Source organism: Struthio camelus, chromosome 4 (genome assembly GCF_040807025.1).
Source record: "Struthio camelus isolate bStrCam1 chromosome 4, bStrCam1.hap1, whole genome shotgun sequence".
Classification (NCBI taxonomy): domain Eukaryota; kingdom Metazoa; phylum Chordata; class Aves; order Struthioniformes; family Struthionidae; genus Struthio; species Struthio camelus.
In genome coordinates this window covers 50,332,487-50,356,588 of record NC_090945.1, presented here as the reverse complement: position 1 = coordinate 50,356,588, position 24,102 = coordinate 50,332,487, and the positions used below count along the sequence as shown (strand labels likewise).

The 24,102-nt window shown below is 39.4% G+C and overlaps 1 protein-coding gene across 14 annotated transcripts in view; it reads right to left on the bottom strand.

Annotated features, from left to right (window-relative positions):
- The window catches only part of TENM3 (teneurin transmembrane protein 3), a 1,330,030-nt gene that overhangs the window by 72,642 nt on the left and 1,233,286 nt on the right, over positions 1–24,102 (bottom strand). For all 14 annotated transcript variants that reach the window (XM_068942557.1, XM_068942559.1, XM_068942561.1 and 11 more), the window contains 6 exons: positions 22,368–22,582; positions 15,487–15,697; positions 14,885–14,986; positions 14,560–14,754; positions 12,822–13,022; positions 9,669–9,854 (listed from right to left, as the gene is read on the bottom strand). In XM_068942557.1, coding sequence (XP_068798658.1) covers positions 9,669–9,854; positions 12,822–13,022; positions 14,560–14,754; positions 14,885–14,986; positions 15,487–15,697; positions 22,368–22,582 — 1,110 coding nt within the window. The remainder of the gene's footprint in view (positions 1–9,668; positions 9,855–12,821; positions 13,023–14,559; positions 14,755–14,884; positions 14,987–15,486; positions 15,698–22,367; positions 22,583–24,102) is intronic.

Genomic DNA, 24,102 nt, shown 5'->3' with positions numbered 1-24,102 from the left:
AGTGTATCTCGCAATACAGTCTTTAACACAGAACGATATATTTTTTTGCAGTGGAACCTCTCCCTGCCAGTGTACAGAACTGGCAGTCCTCATTTGGCGCTCCTCTCAAGAACAACGCACGGCTGACGCCTTTGTAACAGGCACACCGCATTAACCTAGACACAGAAGCAACTGTTTTCTCACAGACTTTTATATGAGCACTCTCACAAAATCGAAATTATTTATTATAATATCTTCATGCTATTAGTGTGAGTGGAGAAGGTATTCTTCACTCATTTTACTAGTGGGTAAGTGAGGCATAGAAAGATTAAAGCAAAAGGTAGCCGTCCATTTTGGCTGCAACACCTATGATATGATTTTTCGAAATACTTAGAATTGTACAGGATTTCACACACAGAAAGCAAAGGTTTCCCTTTGCTCACCTGCAGCTGTGTGTACACTGAGCATTTTAGCTACTTGTACTCAAGAAACTCCTACCTTGTCCCCATAAAATGAACAGTCAGGGGACACTCTTTAAAGTTTGCCCTTGTGAGCTAGTAATAGAAAACCTGTAGTGGAAGCAAGAGGAGAATGTGCTTCTCCAGGAAATCGTTACTAACTAGGAGATGACCCTGCCCACCAATCTTGGCCACAAAGGATGCTGAGTTTCTACAAGCAATAGCCCTTCACAGCATTGTAATGTTCCTAAATCAGGTCCATCAGGTGCAGAGGAAGAAGTAATTAAAGAGCAATTATAATTGTTATCATAATGATACAAGGACCAAATCAACATTGTATGGTTGCTTCCTGACTTCATGCTCTTGACCATGCAACTTCACTAAGGTTCTTTTATGATTTTTGGGCTTGAGAAAGCTCTTAAGTCTTATGTACAAAAAGTAAGCTGAAAAAAGGCAGGTGGGGGAGGGCAAGAAATTCCATTCTGTGACATTACAGGTTTTTCATGATGGGCAACAGGGTGGGAAGCTTCACTGAACCGCTTAAGGTTCTGCCAATTGTGCTAACAAAAGTGTTACAAGACTGTTTTCTACTCCCTGTACAGCCCAGCAGTAGCAGAGTACGAGGTACAAACTTTATTAGCAGCTTCACAGACATCCATCAACAGCAGAGAAACTGTGAGTGCTTAATTGCAAGCTTCAGGGAGAATGCAGTTGTTTTTGAGTTTGTTTAGTGGCAACTAGTACAAAAACCTAACTTGCCTGCTCTAGCCTAGCCCCTCTAACCTATCCAAGACTCGCTCCCTGGCTCTTCATTCCGGCTTAATTCTCCCGAATCAGCTACCTGACCTCCCTGGGGGGCATTATTCGTTCTTCTCTACCTAGCCGCAGTTTAACTACCCTGCCAATTAAAACATCTTTTGAATGTAAAAAAAACCCCAAATATCCTCTGTGATATTTAAACCCAGTATTTCCTGTCTCATGCACAGCAGACTTGGAAAACAGTGTACTGAGTCCTTGAGGCAAACTGTGTCTACTCCCAAAGAGTGACTGAAAAAATGCCATGAGTCCATATGAAATTTTCTGATTTCATTTAGGAGTCCACAGTTCACCAAATTTTAAAGCGCCTGCTCTAGACTGTCTTCTGAAGGAGTTCACTCATGTGAGATTCATGATCCACAACTCAGCCTCTTCTGAATAACTTCTGCCTGGCAAACTGCTTCCTAACTTGAATTTGTGCAGTTGATCATCCTTTTTAAGCACAGAACCCTGTACTTACTGAATCGCAAGTTATTTTTCTGGATACCCTGCTCTCCTATTTGCTGAAGTAATTTTAAATTCTCCTCCTGTCTTCCAAAGTGCTTGGGGGACAGTGGGCTTTGGTATCATTTGCAAATGTAATATTCTCTTACTCATCACCGGACAGTACTGAAAGCATCTGTAAGCAGCTCATAGTCATCATCCTTCTTGCGAGTTTTTAAGAACCTTGTCTTAGACATACCATATGTTCAGAGCACCGCTGCCAACAGAGCAGGATTACGAACGCTCTTTCCTTTTGAGACCTCCTAAATTCCCATTTTGCCCTGCTTGTAAAGGAGAACACATGGATGCAATAACAGTTTCAGACAATTTTCTTTGTTTCTGTGCTTTGGCCAAAACATGCTCTTCAACCTGAAATCATGCCTTCTTCGTTGCTTTTGCACTCATTCTCCAATGTCTGTGTAGATCTGCAGCAGAGATACCCACTGCATAGATTTCTGCAGAGAGGTCTGCATTCATCGCAATTTATCCCTTGCCAAAACCACAACAGTTCTTTGCAGCAGCCATTTACAGGCTTTTATGTGTTTTGACAAGGACAGATTTTTTGTTCTGGAGTCCATCCCAATTTTAGTTTTAAAATAACGTTTCTCACCATTATTATAGGAAAGCTATGCATATCTTAGAATAAAAGGTTCAGTTGCCTTTAGGGATTTAATAGATATTAGATGTTTGTGACTGCTAACACGTTCATGAGCAGTGTTATTCACTTCCTGTTGTTTCCTATTTATCATCTATTTAACTGGGAAAGTATTCAGAAGAAAGGGTATATCCCATTAAGGATTTAACCCTCTGTCTCACAGTTAAAAGCTGGAAAAGTTCAAATACTTCTTTGAAATCTCTGACTAACTCTGAAAGACCAGACCTCAGATAGATGCACATAAATCCTGATGCTTACACTAAGAACTGCTGAAAAGAAAAGGAAAGCACTATTCTTTCCATCTTTCCTCTTGACTAGAAGAACCTTCAGAAAGTGCCTGGTAGCATGACTAGGTAATGGCGTAACTACATAGCCTACAATAGTGCTTACTTGCTGGCCACTTCAACTCAAGTCAGCTTTGCAACATGCTTTAAAAACCCTCACATCTCAGAGGATTCTGCTGTTTGCTGAAAATGTGCCTAACTTGAATTTCACATGTGGTCCTCATTTAAATGCAAATTAACAAATTAGCAATTTAAAGTACACTAACAGATAATTTGTATTTGAGATATGTGGTCTTGAAAAGCGTTAAGGCCTGACCAAAATTTCACTTCTTTTTACAGCTTCAGATATGTAGCCACCAGAAATCTGATTGACGACCTTAAACTTACCTGGTAATGCAACATTTTTACAGCTAGCAAATGTACAGATATTTTGCATATTTTAGGCTGGGCCTGGCAAATTATAACATGCTCTTCAGGCACAGGGAAGATCAAAAACATATTTGTCCTCAATTTCATGAAATATTGTTGAAATGTGGTTATCAGCCCTGTGGGTGCTAAGAAAGTCAACTTCTCTCTTTCATGAAGTTTTTGCACTGACGGTAAGGCTGTAAATATTGTGGTGAAATCCTGACTCCAATGAAGTCAGGTGTTTCTAAACATTAATTTTCAAAGTATGATTTCATTCACAATATTCTGATGAAGTAACTGGTATTTGATGTAATCAGCTTTGAAATTTTGGTAATATTACTTGAGAATAAACTGTTTGAAATACCCTCATTCAGATACAGTCTTACTTAACTGATGAAATTTACATTGAGGTATAATTCCATGAAAGCAAAACTAAGGAAAAACATCCATTTAGAAATTTTGATAACTACAGAATACATTAATACAGCAGTAATTTGTTCTAATTTGAAGGGAAGCATTTTCTTCTTACCAAAACTCTAAAATCTCAGAGGAATCTCTACATTAACAAGAATTCTTGGCATCAATGCATTGAGATACATAAAATACCTGACACAAATATTTAAAAGAATACTGAATGTAAATACACTTTGTAATTTCAAATTTTTGAGCATCAGGAGCAAGATGGCAGCGGGCACCTCAGTACCAGTTATTCATGCTGCCTTCGCTGCAACACGCAAACGTGGAGAAGATCAATTAAGCCCTCAAACAGGACCATGACTTAGTTTGTCAAGCCCATACTGTAAAAAATATATATGCTAATGAAATATAGCCATATTCAGTCTTCTATAATCACTTCTTTTAATTAACAGGAGGAACACATTTGTCTTGACTTGCTCTCTGATCTGATAAAGTGTTTTCCCCTGTAGTCATATTTGAAATCGGTAATAAAAGGAGCCCTGAGCTAAACACATGTTGAAGAAAGCAGGTGCAGATCTTATAACTTTTTAGAGGAGATTACTTCCCAAAATAAGTGTTCCTCAACACTGCCAATGCTTCTGCGCTTCCGTAGCTCACGGTCACACAGAAAACCAGCATGTGAACGCCTTCACGCTTGCCCATGCTCAGAAAATCGTTCTAACCAGTAACTAGGATAGAGTCAGTAGTAATGGAAACGCACTTATGGGAGTGTGCTCTAGATGCTTTTCATTCTTCTGTAACTCTGAGAATCTGACGCCCAAAACTTTCTTGTTTTTCTAGTTAAAATAGCTGCCTCCAGAAACCTCTTGCTAAAAAGGATTTATTTTTGACTTGATTGGTTTAAACGACATTTAATGAAAAAGAAAAATGTTAAATATTTTGCTTTCTCCTATTATTTTTCTCTCAACTAAATTTTAGGGGGACTGAATCTTGAAAAATTCTTAGATGATTAAACAATTGGATCCCAATTGTCACTAGAATGCAAACATACTACCAGTTGCACATTTTCACTGTGCGCCACCATTTGAACACTATTTGATGTGAATTTCATTTCTGTGTACCAGGTGAAGTAATCTCACGCAGCACTCAAACGTAGTACGAATACTCCTACAGTAACTTTAGCCCTCCTGAGGGATTAATATGAATGCTTAATGACATTAATCCACATTTATATCACTTACGTTTAACGACATGCTTTCCATGCGTGTGTGTATATATATATATATATATATATATATAAATATTAATTTTGGATCAAATGATAATCGTTCAACACCATAACAATTAAACAGCTGTAACCTGTCTCATGTGTTAAGTAATGGAGCTGCAGGCAAGCTCCATAAACAGATGGTCTTACCCACCCATGCTTAATGTTAAAGGCTTTTTAAAACAGAGGTGTTGACAAATCTGAACAAGAAGGCATAGTTTTAATGCAAATTGGCCAATTTGCAATGTAAATTACTCTAAAACTAATTTGGTCTATAGAAAAAATTAAGCTGCCTTGTAAAACTGAGATGTTATACAGCACATGGATATAGCAGATTCCCAACTAACATAATTATTTACTAATTCTATTCAGCTAACAGAGTTTAATGGAAAAGCAGCTGGATAAGTATTCATATTTATGGGCTTCCTATGACAGTTACTTAATTTACCCATGGTACATGCCAGTTATGTCACAAAAAAAAATAGACTATCTGAAATAATAGCTCTTCCAACCTCACAAAGCAACTATTCAGACAGGAGAGGGTCACCAAACTCCTTGCACACCAGGACAGAAAGGAAACAAAAACATATTTTTGCACAACTGTGCTATGAAAACTGAATTGCAGAGCAAATTTTCATCCGGGCTATCACCTGGGCACCAGCTGTGTATGTGCAGTCTTGTATCCCATTGAGATGCAGGTAGAGCTTCACGGAATAATATAAGGATGCTCACCTCAGACCCATGAATGTCACTCTCCCAGACCAAATAAACAGTTGACAGGTGATTTTCCATAGCTCTGTAGTAAACTGTTGATTTAACCTGCTCTCACATGGATACAAGCAACGGTAAAATATTGCGACTCTCAGCAGGGAAAAGAGGGTAAGCAGTTCAGATGGCCTTAAACTGCTTAGTATTTGGAGCACATATTGCAGTGTTTAGTTCAATCCTGCAACATGCTAAACAATAGCTATAAACCCTCAGTTTCATTAATTCTCATCAAATTCAGTTCACCACAACACTGAGCATGTAGTTATCTCCTGAACATCTTTGATATAAAACTTTGGAAGTAAGTGTTGAGAGCAACAGCAATGACTCACAAACGTGGCCCATATCAGATATGGTATTTAAGTCAGAGGTGTCCTGTGCCAGCACGGTGGAACAGCAGATGCCAGTAACATAACATGCATTAGGTTCCCACATTAGTCAAAGCAATCTTGCCCAGCTTACTACACATATTGCTCAAAAAAAGAAAAAAAAAACTAGTTTATTTAGTCTATTCTCTCTCTCTCATAAATCAAATGCATATAGAAATGTAGGTTTATTATTTCCCAATTCCAGTCTTTGCAATCCTAAAACTTAAGAAAGCATGATGCTTAAACAAAGGTACACTGAGAAGCAGATGTCTAAATTTTATCTGGACAAAAAAAGCAAATCTTTGCAATCATCTATGATTTTGCTTCCCAATGTCCTCAAAGGCTGGAATAAAAACAAATAAAGGGTCTTTTCCAGCTTAGAGGAATTAGAATTTCCCTAAGCCAAATTTCCTTGTGAATATCTTCAGTATACACGAAAATGAGCACGACTCAAGAAGCAACCTAGGGTTTGAAAGATATGAGACAGGAATACCACTAAGGACTACCTTCTTTTAATTACAGAGATCGGCTTGTTTTGTTCTTTCTACCCCTTAACGTGTGTCCAATAACAGAATACAAACAGTGGGCTAACTGAAAATGAGACAGCACAGACAGACAACATTTAGAAATAAACGAAAGTTGTTAGCTAAGGTGCAAAACATCTTTACCATTTTTAACTGCAGTTACGCTTTACAAAAAAAGATGACCCCTCTGATTACATGAGTTACGGATTTAGATGATTCAGTGAACACAACAGCAAGACCCCAGTTAGCACCACTGTGATTAATGCACGCACATTCACCCCACTCTGCGTTCACCTAAAGATCTGGTAGGACATTCCTTTCCCAAACAGGGAATGAAGTGCATTGGCCTAAACTTGCAACTTCTTTGGAATATTCCTTTCCTGAAGAAGTTGTAAATTTAGGCCAATATATTTCATGTGATTTCTAACCAACAGGTGCATCAAACTAATAACGCTGTATTTCTAAAGTGCTTCACACTACTGTAGTGAAAAGGTTAATATGGCTTTTAGAAATAAGAATGAGGAAATTTTCTATTTTTAGGCTTATAAAGGGAGAGTGAGAGTCTTTCATATGTACAACACAAGTTACATAAGTATTCTACCAAGCTGAGAGTTGTTAAGTAGTATAAAAGTGCTTGGATTTCAAATGGAGGGCGACAATAAAAAAACTGGAGTATGTGTGGAAAAACATGCTGATGTCCCTTGCATTTGGAAATTTATGGCTCAAAGGAAGCTACTATAAACTCTAGGGCAGGTGAGACAAAAGCAAATTGACTCTTCATTTGCAAAGCTGAGGAAGTGTCCATTTTTACTACATTAAGACAGAACTACTCTTGGAAATGAACAATAAAATGTCCTGGTTTCTCTGAAACAGTGGTGTCCTGGAGAAAACAACTCTAAGAAACATAAATAATAGTGGGCTAGAGGCTGTATCTCATTACTTGTCTTTGAGGCTGTAATGGTAATATAAACAAATCGAACGATCTTTACAGCAGCAGCCTCAGAGTAAATAACACATTTAAAGAATAAAACAGGTGGGAAGACAGACCTGCTTGCCCAGTGCTGAGGAAAAACTTGTTTGTGCCTAATATGTTGGAAAAATTGTTCACGAGCAGTTCATCCGTGTATAACTACAACCCTTGAAATGCTGCCAAGGTCAGTGAGACCAACAGTAGAGCGATCTGCTGAGTAATTGCTCATTGGCAAGTTAAAGCGGTCAAGGGAAAGGCTTTATCCTACTTCTAAAGGTTTCCTTTTTTTATTGTTTAAAACACAGTTCTTTTCCCACCTCGCTTTTCTCATCAGCATTTTTCTGGAAGTTTCTCAAAAAATGTTAACCCCGGCAATTCTCTCTTCGATTCTGCAGGGACACATCTTGGTCTCCTGCCCTCATAAGCCCTGGCAATCTCATTAGTGAATGAAAAGATCAATTGTGATTTCTGTAAAAAACAATTCACAAATCAATCTGACTACTTCACACCTGGCTCTTTTCTACAAACGAAAATCTTACCTTGCCTTCCTGGTGCAACAAAGTGGATAGCAGTTAATACAGCTAAAACAGGTCTTCATTCTCCCTGCCCTCAAAGCTCTCATCGCTCTGGGACCATCACGCACACCACCACCATCCTGCCTCTCAGTCAAGGCTGTAAGCTACCAGGGAATGATCTTTGGCCTGTATTTTCTTCTAGATATTCATGCCCAGGTGATGACTTGGCCCATCTAATTCTTGCTGCTTAACACTCTGAGTTACAGCCTTTTCAAAACATCCAGAAAAGTGACCATCCTCCGGCCTCTTCTTATTTTGTGGCAACACTAAATCTCCCTGTACTCATATCCATTAACTCTTCTCCTATTAGACTTACTGTCCTAACCTGTTGCTTTGGCCACACTACCTCTGAACTGACTCTCCTTCTCCAGCTCTTCAAACATAAAACTGTATTTTTCCTTACTTGGAAATTTTTTGCAACATTCAGTTTATCTATGATTTCCCTACCACTCAGCGGCAGCTCTTGCCATTCATTTGCTTAACCCGTGACCCCCTCCTTCATTGTCTATTTGATAATTTTTCAAATAAGCACCTTTGAGCACTTACCCATGAGGCTGCTCACACCTGGGAGAGCCACACCGCAGAGCCACTTTTTTATTCTTGTCCCAGTCCTCACTGTTGCATTTGTGCAATGCTCAGCCCAGGCCTCAGTACAAGTTAGTTTGCTCTCGCAGTCAGACGACCGCCTGCCAGATCCTTTGTCTGTGCTTCCTACCTGCGTCCATGGCAGTTTTTATGAGCATTACGCTGAGACTATAAAACACTTTGGACAGGACCCCTCTCCTGCATTACAGTCCTGCAGTGTCTTGCACAAAGGGCTCCTAGCTTACAAGGGAATTCTTGGCACTACAGCTATGTAAAACACATTTTAGAACGATAACCTTTTTGATAACTCTTCTTCCACTTTTTCTGTTTCCTCAGTTCCCGTAACTGCATGTAAAATTTCCCACGCTAGTTCACTGTCAAACTCTGTGCACTGGAGGGGATGCACTGTACATGGGACATAAGGAATGTAAATAAGCGAGGAAGAAAAACTTCACTCATAAAGGCACAGTAGTTTCCACGGGTTTTCAACTAACTCAATTACAGGAACATGTAAGCTGTAATAAGGATGAACTCTTCTGAATCTGCTGTATTAAACTGCTGAAATGTTATGCTGTTATTTACATATCAGAAATTTGCTCTAATGCTAAAATAGAGAATTATGCTGACAAGAAGATAATTTCAGGCAGTTAGATCACATTCATCACAAGGTGGAAGTGATACTTTTGAGTGTAGGCAAAATTCACTTTTTTAGGGTTTCTTCTCCATAAAAGAAAAAAAAGGAAAACAAAAGGAAGCTTCATTTCCAAAAGACGTAAAGCTATCACATAAAAATAGAAAAGCACGCATCAAAGGATATATTTACGGTTGAAAATAAAAGTAACCTCCCCCTCAGCAAAAGACAGTTGAAGGGAAAAGACTGAAAAGGAAATTCTTGCACCTCCTATTCATGGCAAACTAGCTCTGAAGAACTGATGAGCCATTATATAACCATTTCCTTTCTTAAAATATCAGTTCCTTTACCCAGACCGACAAGGGCAAATATTCTGTTTGAAGAAACAAGCTTCAAAGTACTGCACTTCTTATTCAGACAAGGGCAGCAGTTCTAGGTGTTTGAACAATGCACCGAAGGCAGGTTAAAGCGCAGCTGGCCTACCGATAGTGCAGTGCTCGCCGTTCCACCCCTGGCTACACTCGCACTTGCCGTCCTTGCAGGTGCCGTGCTCGGCGCAGCGCGGATGGCAGGCTCTCTGGTTGCAGGCTGCGCCCGTCCAGCCTTCCTCGCAGCGACACGTGCCACCCATGCAGACGCCGTGCGCGCCGCAATCCACGGAGCAGATTTCTGCGTTTGAGGGGAGAACGGGGGAAAGAGACAGGGAGCGCACATGGGAGAAAGAGAGCATGCATGAAATTAGCAGCGCTGCATTTCGATTCCACGCGTGAAGAATAAGAAAGGCAAAAATCTTTGAAAATTAAATCAAAGGAAGCTACTGTGAAAGGCACGTTCAGGTAGACCCTACCGAATATGGAATAGGGAGTTTTATCTCTGCGCTAATGCTTACTTAGTTATCCAGCAGCCTTACCGATGCTTAAGTGTCCACAGCTCTTCCACCTGTTAATTCTGAGTAATTTTTGATTATATGTTTTTGACCACGCTTCTTATGAGCAACCTTTCATAACTTACGTTACCTCAATCCTACTAGAATTCACAGCGTAGTTTTAGTGACTGAATGTCCCACGGACCTAGGTCATTGTACATTGTGAATAAAAAAAAAAAAGTAGTAGTAATGAAAGTTCCTTTTAACAAGGTTTCCTCTCCCCATCCTGCTCCCTGTTTTCTTTCAAAGTAAAAATGTGCCATTTCTGACACATTTTTCATTAAAAAGAATCAGCCGTAGTGAGACAAATTAGTACTATGCTGACATTCTGACACATCTGTTAAATATAAAAGATGATTCTCTTTCACTTTCAGTAAATTTGTATCACTGACAGCTATGAACAGTCTGGTTTAAATAATAGATTGTTAAAAAAATAAATCAACATACAGCAATTTAACTTGTCATTTACCTATAGTAACAGGATTTCGTAACTGATAGAATAATTGAAAAATACATTCAGAGCCAAAGGTAGTCAGAGACTAAACAACACGTGTAGAGTCTCAGAGCTAATACAAGACGATAAAATTTAGATTGCCAGAGTTTGCATTTACAGTTTGCATCTACAGTTTAGTTCACTTAGTCAGACTGTAGGAAACTTCGTTAGTGTTAAGCAGACAACAGGAAAAAAAGAAGACAGAATACGGACGGCCTGAAGAATTCTTCTACTTCTTTAGAAAACAGCTGGTCATAACCACATACTGGTTCATAAAAGCAGCGTCTTTAGTTTTTGTTTTAAAAAGATAACAAAGAGTAATAAAGAATCAAAATTATTTTCAACTACAAAAGAAGGTAGCTGTTCAGTGAAAAAATGGTTTTCAGTTTTTCATTCAACAGTGTTTCTTTTCCCCAGTAGAGTGTAATTCTCCATCTCAAAGAGCTGTGGAACATTAAACACAGTGTCGGGGAGTTGTGACATTTCCCATAAGAAGCAGTCCAGAATGTTTATGGAGAAAGACAGCTGTAGCTTTTCCTTTTTTCCTACAGAGCATTTTATACCTACTTTGAATTAAATTTTTGATTAAGAGATCCAAGATGGTTTGATTAACTTTAAGACTCACAAAACGTCAACCCAGCTCCAAGAACGAAAGGTTTACTTCTCTTCAATCTAATCAATTTTTCATTAGGGTGAAGGTGTTTATCAGCTTTTAGCACACTAGCTTTGAGCAAGGTGCGTCAATCTTTGTAATGAACTTATTAATTAGAGTTAATTTAATTGAAGTGGAATTGAAGGGCTAATTAACGGACAAACTGCTGATGAAGATAGAGGAAAGCTCTGCTGATTTCAAGCCTATAAACCCTCTGATGGAAATAACTCATTCTTTTCTTCTTTTAGCAGCTTAACAGAATGTTTATGGGTAAGATTTACTTTTTTGGTGTACCAATTTGAAGGTCATTTTGCACAACTTGATCAAATGCTCTTTGCGTCTTTTTACAAAGCTGTTGTGTGAGTTTGACACTACTGAAACATCTGAGAGAGATGTGCATTTCAATGACCAATCATTCCTCGAAACATACTAAAAGCTGCAGCATAACTCAATCATCCAATCTAGTGTAAAGGACACTCTGTCAAGACAGAGTGTTTTGAGAGTTCATGTTTGGTGGAGAACTACAGAAGATCTCTCACAAGCTGCCATTTTTAGTGCTATAAAAGCTCAGAGGAGAGTTGTTTCCTCCGAGCAAAATTAGTGGAAGACAACATTTTCTTCTCTCTGTTGTCTTCTCTTGAATGTTTGGAGCTCTGTACAACTCTTCTTGTATACACAAACCTTTATGGAATATCAAAGATCCTGGTCAGGAAGTACATTTGTTTTAAAAATATGGTTCCTCATGGCAAAGTTATACATCATTCATAAAGTGGCGTAAATCCAGCTAGCCTATGTGTTCAGTTTTCATTAAGAAAATCATCTAAATTGTTAGATGAATTGTTTTGGATGACTATACATCTCAGTTAGACATAATTTGTCTCTTGATATGAGACTATCAAAGAATATTCTAAAAATTTCTATTTGTCGAAAGGCTGTTGTCAGACAAATGTTTAGATTCTTCTCTCTCTTACTGTAATTCCAGGCATTTTCTTCTATTGCTTCCAACCTCAGATCGTGCTTTTAATAAGCCCAGCTTCAGGCTTCAAGAAAGTCTCACTGCTTCGTAACTTCTACCAACTGCTTTTGCCCCAGCAGCCCGTGCCCTTCCTCAAAAGCTATTTAGGGTTCATTCTTGCATTCCCATTACCTTTAAACAGGAATGCTGCCCAAGCAAAGATTTCAAGAAGAACGCCTTCAATTAGCTAGGCAGATTTCTAAAATGGGGCTGTATCTAGTTTCACTGATGTAGTTCTAAGTTTTTCAACAGATGTGTTAGGTAAGACGGTAAATACACGTATATATATATCGTACAAAGAACACTCTGTACTTGCAGGTGAACTACCAGAAGAAGGTGGCTGATAGATACGGGCAAGTGAATAAATTTGTTTTTGTATACTTCAAATTTGTCAGTTATTTTGAACCTTTGAACCAATTCACAGCTCATGCTGAAGTCAACTGAAAGACTTCCATCAGCTCAGCAGGTCAGGTCCTAACAGAATAATGCCTTAAATTGGTGCTATTTAAAACATCACTGTTTTAGTAAATGGGAGCGTTTTTAACCCTTACCACTGGAGCAATCTGGACCTGTCCAATTTGGGTCACAGGTGCAGGTTCCGCTCTCTTGAAGGTACGTCCCATGGCCAGAGCACTGGTCGGGGCACATCGTCTTCAGTATTTCACAGTTGCTGCCCCCCCAGCCTGGGTTACAGTGACATTCGCCGTGGATGCACACACCGTGACTGGAACAGGCTGGGTCCAGGCAATCAGCTGGAAGGGGGGGGGGGGGGGGAAGAAAAAGATGAGCTTAAACTGGTTGCCACTCTTAACAACAAGCAGCACCTCCTAGGCTCTCCAGGCATTTTCCTGCTTAATTCACCTTTTAAAACCTTGTGAAATCAGCAGTATTGCACTCATCTTAAAAATAAGCCTTAGCAGGTTGATGCTGAGTGATTCACTTAAGTTTTATTGTAATGAGTGAGCAACAGACAGAGTAGACCAAGGTATCTGGGGGCAAGCCTCCCTTCTCTAGCTAAAAGGCAAAAAAAATCATTCTCTATCACCAGTCATGACTACAAGTCCAAGTCAATCTTTTTCAGTATAGGGGCAATTTTCTTTGCAAAAACAAGTCGCTCCACACAACTCTGGTATTGTGAAATCAGTGTATGTATACTGACTGTATACATACATGAAGCCACTGTATAACTGGCTTCACGACATTACAGGCTGCTGTCTAGTTAACTGAGGATCTTTCAGGATTTGCTAATTGTTCTGAATTACAGCAAGATTCACTTCAGGTTTTAGGCGACTGATCCCTGTTCCCTCTTATCACAGTGTAACAACTGTTGGATTCCTGCAACGCTTGGTAGCAACTAACCCAATCCATTGCTACTGAGTTTTGACAGCTGTAGAGGACCTTCAACTTGTTTGAGAAATAAATGAGTTGCATACTCTCTATCCTTCTTAATTCATTTTAATGTGCTTTAGATGACGAGATTTAATTTAGCAATTTGACTCAATAAAATGTTACACTTGTAGGGTCAATGGTCTGAAAATTTAATTCCAGAGACTTAATTGCATTACTTTGTGCGTGGAGATCAATAAAATCAATTTGATTGAGGAAGAAAATGGTGCTTTTTACTCCCTAAAAAAATAGAATAGTAAATGAACCGCACTTTGCAGCGCACTAGAATGAATATTATTATGCACACCTCTAGAATACAAAAATGACACATCATCTTTCACTGTGATACATTGGAACCAGCGTTTTCCACAACGTGGTTTGTGGAAAAGATCACTAACAAATGCAATACACTAATGATTGATTCTATACTGTGAAAAATCACTAAGTGTTTCTGTATTCTAACATCTGTTTTTTATGCTTCCTTCTTAACTGATCTCAGTCAGAAAAAGTAAATAAAAGTATACTGACAAGTAAAAAGATATCATACAGAAGTAATTGAGAATTTTCACATTGATTAGTCAAGAGGAAATAAAGTATAATAATTCTGTAAAATTCAGTGATACTAGTGCTTCCCGAACCCGATTTTTAGTATTCTAAAATGGTTTTCACTTGTTGTTTTCATTTCAACAGAATACCCCATATAGGGAAGAAACCCTATATGACAAATATATTTCAGTATGTTCAAGGTTTAATGATAAACGGGCTTTTTTTTTTTTTTTTTTGGCTGGTATTAAGTGAACATCATCTAGACCTGGCAAAACCAACAGAGCTAGATAGACCAGCTGGCAACCCAAGCAACAGAAGCACTGCAGCAGATGCAGCGGGAAACATTTACTCCTTTACCTTCTTCACAGTTTTCTCCTTTGTAGCCGGAGTTGCAGGCACAGGAGCCCATGATGCAGATGCCCCGGCCCCCACACTGGGGATCAACGCACTGGGTCGTAGGCACGTCGCACTCGGTGCCCTTCCAGCCGCTGTAGCACAGACAGCGCCCTTTGGAGTACTGCCCGTTGCCGCTGCACAGCACGGGGCAGGCCGCTGTGAAATAAAACATGACAGAAGGATTACAATCCGGTTTGCAATCAAAGAACAACAACTATGAAGCAAGTCACATGCCAGTTTCTTTCCGTGGTTTAATGGACTTAAGGGAAGAACTGGGTCGACGTACCTCTCGAGCAATCGGGGCCCAGAAACCCAGGGAAACAATGGCACGTTCCAGAGACACATTCTCCGTTACCGTGGCAATTTCGGGGGCACTCCACCACAGACTCTAAAAAAATTTACAACAAAGTAGGATCATTCACAGATTCCCACCACACAAAGTATCTACCATTTAAACCACTACTAACAGCCAGCAAATCCAGATTCTTGGAAAAGTGTTTATGTCTGGTTTGTTTAGTGTTTATAAGAACATGAATAGCTGCTATCTTCTGTAGTTGATGCCTGTAGTACCTTAGTACATCACGTTCCAACAAAAGGCTCAAATTTTAACAATAAAACAATACTACATTACTCAAAATAAGAGCCATTTAACAAGTATTTCAGGAGAAGTACACTCCTTTCAAGCACTGTTTTACACAGAGGTCCAGTCCTCACACTCTAGAACAACTAATTAAAGCGTATTTTCTGTATTTTGTTCTGAGCAGCAAAAGAAACACAATGAATGGAAAAGAAGTCAGACAGTTTAACTGAGAAAGCGTATCTCTGTATTCCTAAGAAAAAGCGAGCAGAGTTGAGCTGCTGGTAAAAACTCCTGAAGATTGCGCTCACCTATAACAATGGTATTAAAAGACACCTGCTCCGCATTTTTCCCGTCGTTGTAAAAGGCCAGATGCCAGATGCCAGAATCCAAGTACTGGATGAAACCCGCTTCGTGCAGGCTGACAGACCTCGCCTGCCGACCCGCTCTCTCCGACTCGAGCAGGTTGCGCTGCTCCCTGGCGATCAGCCGGCTGCCGTCCAGGAGCTCCACGAAGTCGTACTGCCGGGGAGGAACAGAGGAGCGCGACACGTCACCAGACAGGCACGGTACGGCCCGCGCCACTGCCGGCTCCCCCGTAACATCCTACCAATACGGTGGTATTTTGACCAAGGGAGTCCCTTTTCGTAGCACAAAAGTAGGAGCTGAAACTAACCCTGGCTCATTGCTTTACCCCGCGCTAAGACTTCAAACAAAAGGGCCAATTAGAGCTCGTGTTCGCAGAGGCAGCTTTCTTGGTGACGAGCACAGGGCAAGCAATTTATTTCACATATTGTGCTGAAGAAAGGTCAGCTGTGATCAATCTGTAGCCCTGACTTCCACCTGATTCACAGGTGAGCACTCCCTTTCAGCGTGGGCTACGCATCTCAGCTACTAGTAATATCCAACACCGTTACTCTACTCTGCTTTTTATCTGGTTTCACAATAAGGATTACATTGTCTGCTCGATCTTCACGTCAGCTAGTCAGAAGCTCTGAAAGAAGGAAAGAGCTTTTCTCTTACATCACCTCTTACAAAGGAAGCCCAAAACAGCAAATGGAAACAGCTATGAGAAATGGCAAAGTAGGGAAAAACTGCTGTACTTCAGGTCAATGGGCAGCATTCAGAGAAACGCAGAGAGGTTAACAGACACCTGTGGGACTTGGAAAATGAAGCATCTGAGCTGCTATAAGCTTTGGAAACTGAGCAATCTCAAAACCCAAGATTTTATGCATGTGCTCACAGCACCCTATGGGGCTGCACCTACTCTGGGCCTTACCCTGACTTAAACTAACTGGGATTCTGATCTTACGCCTTGGAAGAGTTCTCCTGTACGTTTGTCATGTAAAGATCAAAGTGTATATAGCAAAACTAAACACCTATGAAAGTTAAAGAGCTTTCTTGCTTTTAGTAGAGAGTCTCTGCTTTCTGTACTCAGTCCACCGTTTAACTTTACTCTGATATGTGTTTATTGTATGAGATGAACTACTACACATAAACCTTCCATCTTCCCACTTGTTTGAGATCTCTCTCAAATGGAATTACATCCAGGGTCTATTAAGGTAAAGGCCAGCACGTGAAACCACTGATTCACCTGAATTAGGATAACATCAGTTACTGGGACTGGAGAATCAGTGGTTTTATGTCCTGACTCTTGACCTTCAGAAACTATTCCCTGGACAGAAGAAAATATGATAGCCTTTGTCCCTGAACGGGATTTAAATACGTCTGCTCTCTTCTTGAGATTTGACTCGCAAGGCCAAAATTCCCTGGTATTATAAGAATGATCCTCTACAGTAATTGGAATTATCTTCCTACCATTCAGGGTGTAAAAGAAATGCATAGTTAAAATGCCTCTATCAACACCTGAGACACTTTTCCAGATATGTCTGAACAAGCAGAATAGGACATAACATGATTAGCATGTGCAGAAGCTAGTACCTTGATATGCTGTCACTTTGAACGTATGTGCGACAGCACACGAAAACTAACACAACCGTTTTGGGAGAGCACGGATTACTCAAAACCACTCAATGTTCTCATTTGTCAGGGAATTAAATATTTATCTCATTTTGTGAGAGAGAAGAAAAACTGTTTTGTTTTTTTCCCTCCCACCAGACGTAAGAACAACTTCTTTCTGCTTGTGCCATTTGCAAATATTTAAAGAAGAAAAAAAACAGGGAGTCCTGAGTTTTAACAAGTTATTTATGCATATCAGGAGAGACCTTGTAATTTGCATACTGCAGAGGGTCATTTTTTGTAGGAGGACAATTTCAGATGAAAGACGTCTTTTTGATAAGGGAGTAAGTGATAATACTACTTAATTGACCACAAACAGTACGCTCCTGCCCGACAAGCCTGCTACAATTAATGGTTTTACATTTATAACATAATAAGGGCCTGTGTAGTTATCAGTATACCATTTTAGATAACATTTTAAAAACCATACAGAGGGAATTTACTGCTCCATCTGTCCCCCAGCAAAGAACTATAACTGATCTAAACCTTTTTAAGGGCTGGATTTGTATACCTAGCACAGAATAACAAGAAGAGACTGGAAAAACAGTTATCTTTTTAAGCAAAAAACATATTCATTTTATTTTCCTCCTATGGGGGTAAATTAATTACCTTTATATTGAGTCAAAATGTGCTGATTTGTGCTACTACTTTCTTTCACGTATGCTTTAAACCAAAGTCCTTTGTTATTCTTAAAGTCTCTTTAAATAAACACATTGATTCTCTGGCTGCAATGAAACTGACATTTTTAGAAAGTGTCACAAAGCCTTTTGGGCTCGCATTGATTGGGCTGTGGACGGACAGCCACTGTCAATTATTTCTGGTTGATTTATTTATGACTCCCCAGAAAGACAGAACTATGCAGCTCAGATTGGTCTGTGACACACACAGAGCATGTGCTTGAGACTAACTTGGGTGCCTAAAGAGAAACCAGAAATGCAACCAAAAATTCGGTCCTGATTACAATTTATCAAAACATTTCCTACATGCTGCATCCCAGTTCTTTTGGATTATGGGAAAGGAGGAGAGTTAAGTTGCTCTTGTTTTATGAGGTAATGCTAAACAACGGATGGGAATGATTTAGATGCAGCTAACCCTGTTTCAAGACAAGGGGGTGAACTGAAAGACTTGAGATCTCTCCCAAGCTTATCTCTATGATTCTGTTATCACGTCTATTGTAGAGGTAGGATAATTAGCGTTAGAGGCTGTACAGCTATGGAAAGAAAGATCCCAGTTTCATACTTCTCACAGTCTGGTTTTCACCGGATACAACACGAAGGTGGATAAACAGGCAAAGGGCTTGGAAGAGAAGTGGAGAACAAGATGACCAATATAATATTCAAGTTTTGCATTATAATCAAACGGTCCCATGGAGAGGAGACAGACGCTCATAGAAAGACCCAAGCTTTAAGGAGAGAACTGAAGAAGATGGTAGCGTATGGTTACACATCTAGGGAATCACAGGAATACGTGCAAAGTTATTGGAGAGGGATGGCTGGTAAGTAAACTTTAGGAATGCTGGCAGAGTGCAGATAGTAATCAGTTTTCTATTATTTTTAGCCTACGATCTGAACATCTGCTGTTTGAGAAACAGGCAGCAGTTGTTCATTTGCACAAATTTTGTTATTAGCACTTGTTACTCTGTGACTAGCAGATAAAGACAGATAGCGTTCAAGAGATGTAAAAATAATGCGATACATATGTGGGAGATCCTACCTTTCGTAGTCCAACCCTGACTTTACACGTCCAGAGACAGGCTCTGAGCCAACTTTCATCATTCTGGAATGAGACCTGGGAGCTATGGTAGACACCTCTATGGAAATATCAGTTCTACAATCAAAAAGGAGCAGATATCATTTTGCCACTGCATGAAACCATGGTAGCTCAACATCTGCTATATCCTGTGCTGTTCTGGTCTCCCCATCTCAAAAAGGCTTCAGTAAAACTGAAGAACGTTCAGCAAAGGGCAAGGATGATCAAAGGCACGAAAGAGCTTTCATACAAAGAATGACTTAATAGACTGGAAAAGATACAGCTCGCTGAGGACACCACAGAGATCCATAAAAATCAAGAGCGTCATGGAGAACAGAAGAGTCAGAAAGCGTCCACTGTCTCTTCCAAATAACCACCAAGAGGTTGTCAAACTAAAACTATCAGGAGGCTCTCTCAAAACATAGTGAGTGAAGAGTACAGCAGTTACAGATGGGCAGTTAAGCCATGAAACTCCTTGCTGCAAACATCACGGATACCTAGGTTCACAAGCGACTAGACCAATTCATAGGAAAAAAGTCTATCAAAGGTCACAGGTTACAAAGACAATACCTTTGACTCAGGAAGTCCTTCAGCCTCAGAATGCTGGAGGCCAAGAATATAGTCTAGGAAAAGTCACAAGTCGATCATGCTGTTATATTAATCCACCTATCTGCTAATGGCCCCTATTACTTACTGACAGACAGAATATTGGGCTAGATGGGTCTTTGATGTGACCCAGTATGGGCCTTCATGTTCTTCTATCATGTTCCTGTGACACCTGAAGCTGTGCAAATAAGCTGTCTCACCCAATGAAAGGATGCAGCGAAGCCAGGAATTAGCTGTTAGCCTACCATTGCCAACGATGCCTGGTTTACCAACAAGACCTCTGTCAGGACTAGCTAGAAAGCTTAGGGGAGACAGAAAAAACACGAACAGATTTATACTGGCATACCGCTCAGTGTTGTATTTCATTAGATGCCCTTTTGCTTAAATAGCTTATTTTCTTTATACAAGGTAATTTGGTAAAATACACATTTTACCATACAATTTGTGTTCTTCATCAGGAAGACTGTGATTAGGCCTTTGCATTGCTGGAAAAAGGCTTAAGCTGTGGGAAAGTATTTTACTCCAAATTTCTTTTCCGTGTGCAGGAACGCAGTCGCCAAAAAGCCCAAACTGCTCGCGTGAGCATTACATGCACGCTTAATTTCAGGTATGTAAACCAGACATCACAGGGTTCAGGCCACAAAAAACATCCTGATCAACTTGTGCCCTAGACAGTCCTCAGCAGCCCTTCAAATTCAATATGGCTGCTGTTCAACTTATCAATATAAGTGAGCATGCTTAATTTGTCAAGGTATCAAGTGTCAAATGGCTTGCAAAAAAATTCTAACTATATACCAGACAAAAATAGGATAAGAGAGCTTGACTTATATCTCAGGAACAAAAAGTCACAGAAACTACAGAAGATGTACTAGCAGGATTCTTGCGTGCTTCTTTCTGTTGTATTACACTTAAACGCGAACAACTTCGAATCTGATCAGCACTTGGATAATAGCAATCCAACAGAAAGGAGTCCATGTATACAGATGACAGGAAATAGATAAAGCTATCTCATGTTACAGAGTTTTTGGATACAGAGGGAACCCCTATTTCAGTCTTTTACCAGGATATGGAATCAAGTAGGGATCATTTTTCAAATACTTACCTACTTGCACAACTTCTGATATAAATGCAGTTCAGATGAGCTTCTTCAATTTTATTCATTCTTGCCACACATGCACTCCCCTAGCTCCAGTTATTACTGTTATCATTGAGATGGCATTTGTATTCCAAATCCCTATTTCCAAAGGCTGATAACTTTCTGAGTCAATTTTCTTTGAGCTACAATTTCTCATGCTTGTTGCCAGCCTAGGGGTGAGTTTTCATATGTGAGAGTCTAAAGAAAATCCATTTAATCATTTTTATGAGGATCAAATTTTTAAATAAACACAAGTGCACTTTCAGCATTTAATGAACTGTTTTTAGTTTAATGGAAACTACACTAGAAACTGATGTAACATTCCGTGATTTCAGCACCATGAAACTCCTCTGCTTGACCCTAACTCCTCTTGCTTGGCTTGCAACATAATTTCACATCAGTGAGAGACAGTACCTGCTAAACAGGGCACAGAAGTAGGGATATTTCCAAGTTCTAAGTCTTTTAAAAATTATATCTAAAGATAAAATGAAATGTCTTCAAATAGTTCAGCAGCATGCAAATCAAAATCAAAATATATGGAATAAAATTAAAAAAAATCAAATTTTGTAGTTATGAATTTATTGTTGCAACTGAGTATCGTGCATAATTAGCCAAGCTTCGTTCCAATTATACCATTAGGCTACTATACTGAGAGCTGTGTCCAGGCCAAATCAAAAAAAAAAAAAAAAAAAATCAGCAAGATGTTGCATAATTCTCTAAATGGGGTAAAAGAGCATGAGTTACATTCCCCTTTCAAGTGGGATGATGGTTAGGAGCCATAACTTGGACAAATATTGAGCTGAAAGAAATTTAAACTTGGAGAATCTCAAATCCTAAAAATAAAATCTAAGCACAATTGATTCCACAATACTGTCTCTGACGACGACTCCTGTCTTTCTCCTGCCATCCAGACTATTCATTCTTTTGTACTTTAACTGAAGCCTTTTCTATGACTTCAGATAAAAAAAGGGTTTCTTTGTTACTATACAAGTGCATGATCATATACAATAAAAAGTCTCTTTAGAAACCTTCTAAGGGGCGGAGCAGATTCAATCCTTCTGGGACACTTAAGAATAAAATTTTAAGACAGTAAGATGTCTAATGAAAACTGACACTTTTACAATCATATTTCACTGTATCTTTACAGACACATATTCCAGTATTTTATCTTGCACTTATTTATTTAGTGGGACACCAACCTGTAAATACCGCAGCATTTGCTTGTAGAACAAAGTGAAACTTAATTAAAAAACTGTTTTCTTCTTGTTTGGAAATTTGGTAAATATAGCCTTTACCAGGCATACTCATGCACACCAGATCTGACCAGACCACGATATATTAATTTTGCTTAGATTTATAAAGATATGTCTATATTTACCACGGAAGAAAAGGTACACACAAATTCTGCATGAAACAGCTCTGTATCTAAAGCATCATCATTGCTCACAGCACGCAGAACAGCTCATAAATGAGAAACTTTCCCCCATCTCATGCATTTTAGATCCCATCACTTACAGTATTATAAATGCTTTGTACATTGCATGAGATCAATAAGAGTAAAAAATAAAAATCAGCAAAATGAAGAAAGATGTAATCCTGAGAAATAAAAATCATAAAAAGATACAAAAGATACAGGCTCAGTTTTCAATATTGTATCCCACTTTTAATGCAAGCAGCGCTTACCTGAGTATGTGAAGGTGGTAAGCCTTTTCGGCCATATACTCCAATCAATGCATCTTTCTGAAGGGATATATTGAATTTTAGAAATTGTGGCTGATCAATGAAGAGTTGTGATCTCCAAAACATCCCAGGGGGGACTTCTTGTATTGCTCTTCGGCCTATATCAAGTTCTCCAGAATCTATAGTGTTGTTTTCTTGTGCAAATCCTCCTAATTTTCCTGACAGATTAAAATAACAAGAGATCAAAAATTAATATTCCTTTCTTGCTCTCAATCAACCTTAATATAAACCATCGAATGTTTAGATTCACCTCAAATAAAACATTACCTCACCATCTTTCTGAATACAAGATCCCTTATATTCTTATATCCCAGATATATGGTCAGAATCCCAAGGAATAATTTAGAACTGACGAGGCAAAAATATCACACCGATATTTGTAAATATTTATATTTTACTATTAAGTAAAAACACTACAACTTCCCTGGATTACAAGCACTAAGGAAAATGTTTTAGGAACTACGCTAAGCAAATTTTTTTTTAAGTGTGTTTTAAAATACAGTTATACAGCATACAGTCTCACGCTGTGTACGGTAAAGGGAAATGCAACATACAGATTTTAAGAATACCAAATACATAAACATAACCAGTCAAGACAACTGGTATATACAGTCTTTTCTCCATGAAATATTAGAGCATCTATACAATACCAACAACGTCTACAGCTCTGGTTCCCTGAGTTTTTGTAATATTTCTTGTTCCACTGGGTCCATATCTGTATGCCTTCCTTCTTTGGATTTTCTAGCCTCATCCCCAAGCTTGATACCACCTCCTTGTCCACACTGTCTCCTGAATAAAGTGAATAATAACCTGCAAAAGTCTGCTATTTTCACTCTTTTCTGTATCATGAATACGTACTGGCACAAAAGGCCAATTGTTAGAAATAAGAGCATAATGTTGCTCTGCAGGGAATTAATGGTTAATTCGCGATATGGCATTAGCACAGCTATTACTTAGCCTTAGTAGCTCAGTGAGGTTGGTTTGGAAAAGCCCAGTAGGAACAAAGACAATGCTAACATGCAGAAGATTTATTTTCAAATAAATGAAACGAGTTGAACTGTTCCAGCCCGAGCTGGTAAGTCTGCAAGGCACTGCGCCGTACCCTAGGCATAGCACCGGTCAGCGACGGCTTGGAGAGCTCCATACTGCCCTCGCTCGTACAGCACAGACACGCTCCAAACCTGACAAAGATTACGAATCTACCTCAAAGCTCATTAGCAAACACAGTGTGGCTTAGTTGTGGTGGTGTCTTCTACTACCGGACTGGAGGAAACAGAACTACTAGGACCGAGGCACTAAAGGAAGTGGCTCGTACAAACTGCGATCATCCAGCTCTACAATTTGGGATGGCTTAGAGGAGTTATTATCAACCTTGTTTGAGGCCAAAGACTCAGATCTGATGTCCAAACACCAATCCACACTCTGTCGCTAGACGCAGATGTTTTTGGCAGCTGGTGCCAGGGTCAAAGCCTACTTGGATCCAAGGGAATCAACGCTATCAAACCTAGACTAAGAGCTAAAGATTTTGATAACAACTTGTTCGCCAACACATATCAACTCTAGGGCATGCAAGCAATGCTGCGTTTGAACAGCTCCCATATCAGGACGAACCTTGAGCGAAGCCATATAAAGAAAAACGTAGCTGTAGTCACAATCGTACAGTCCACTATGCTCTTAT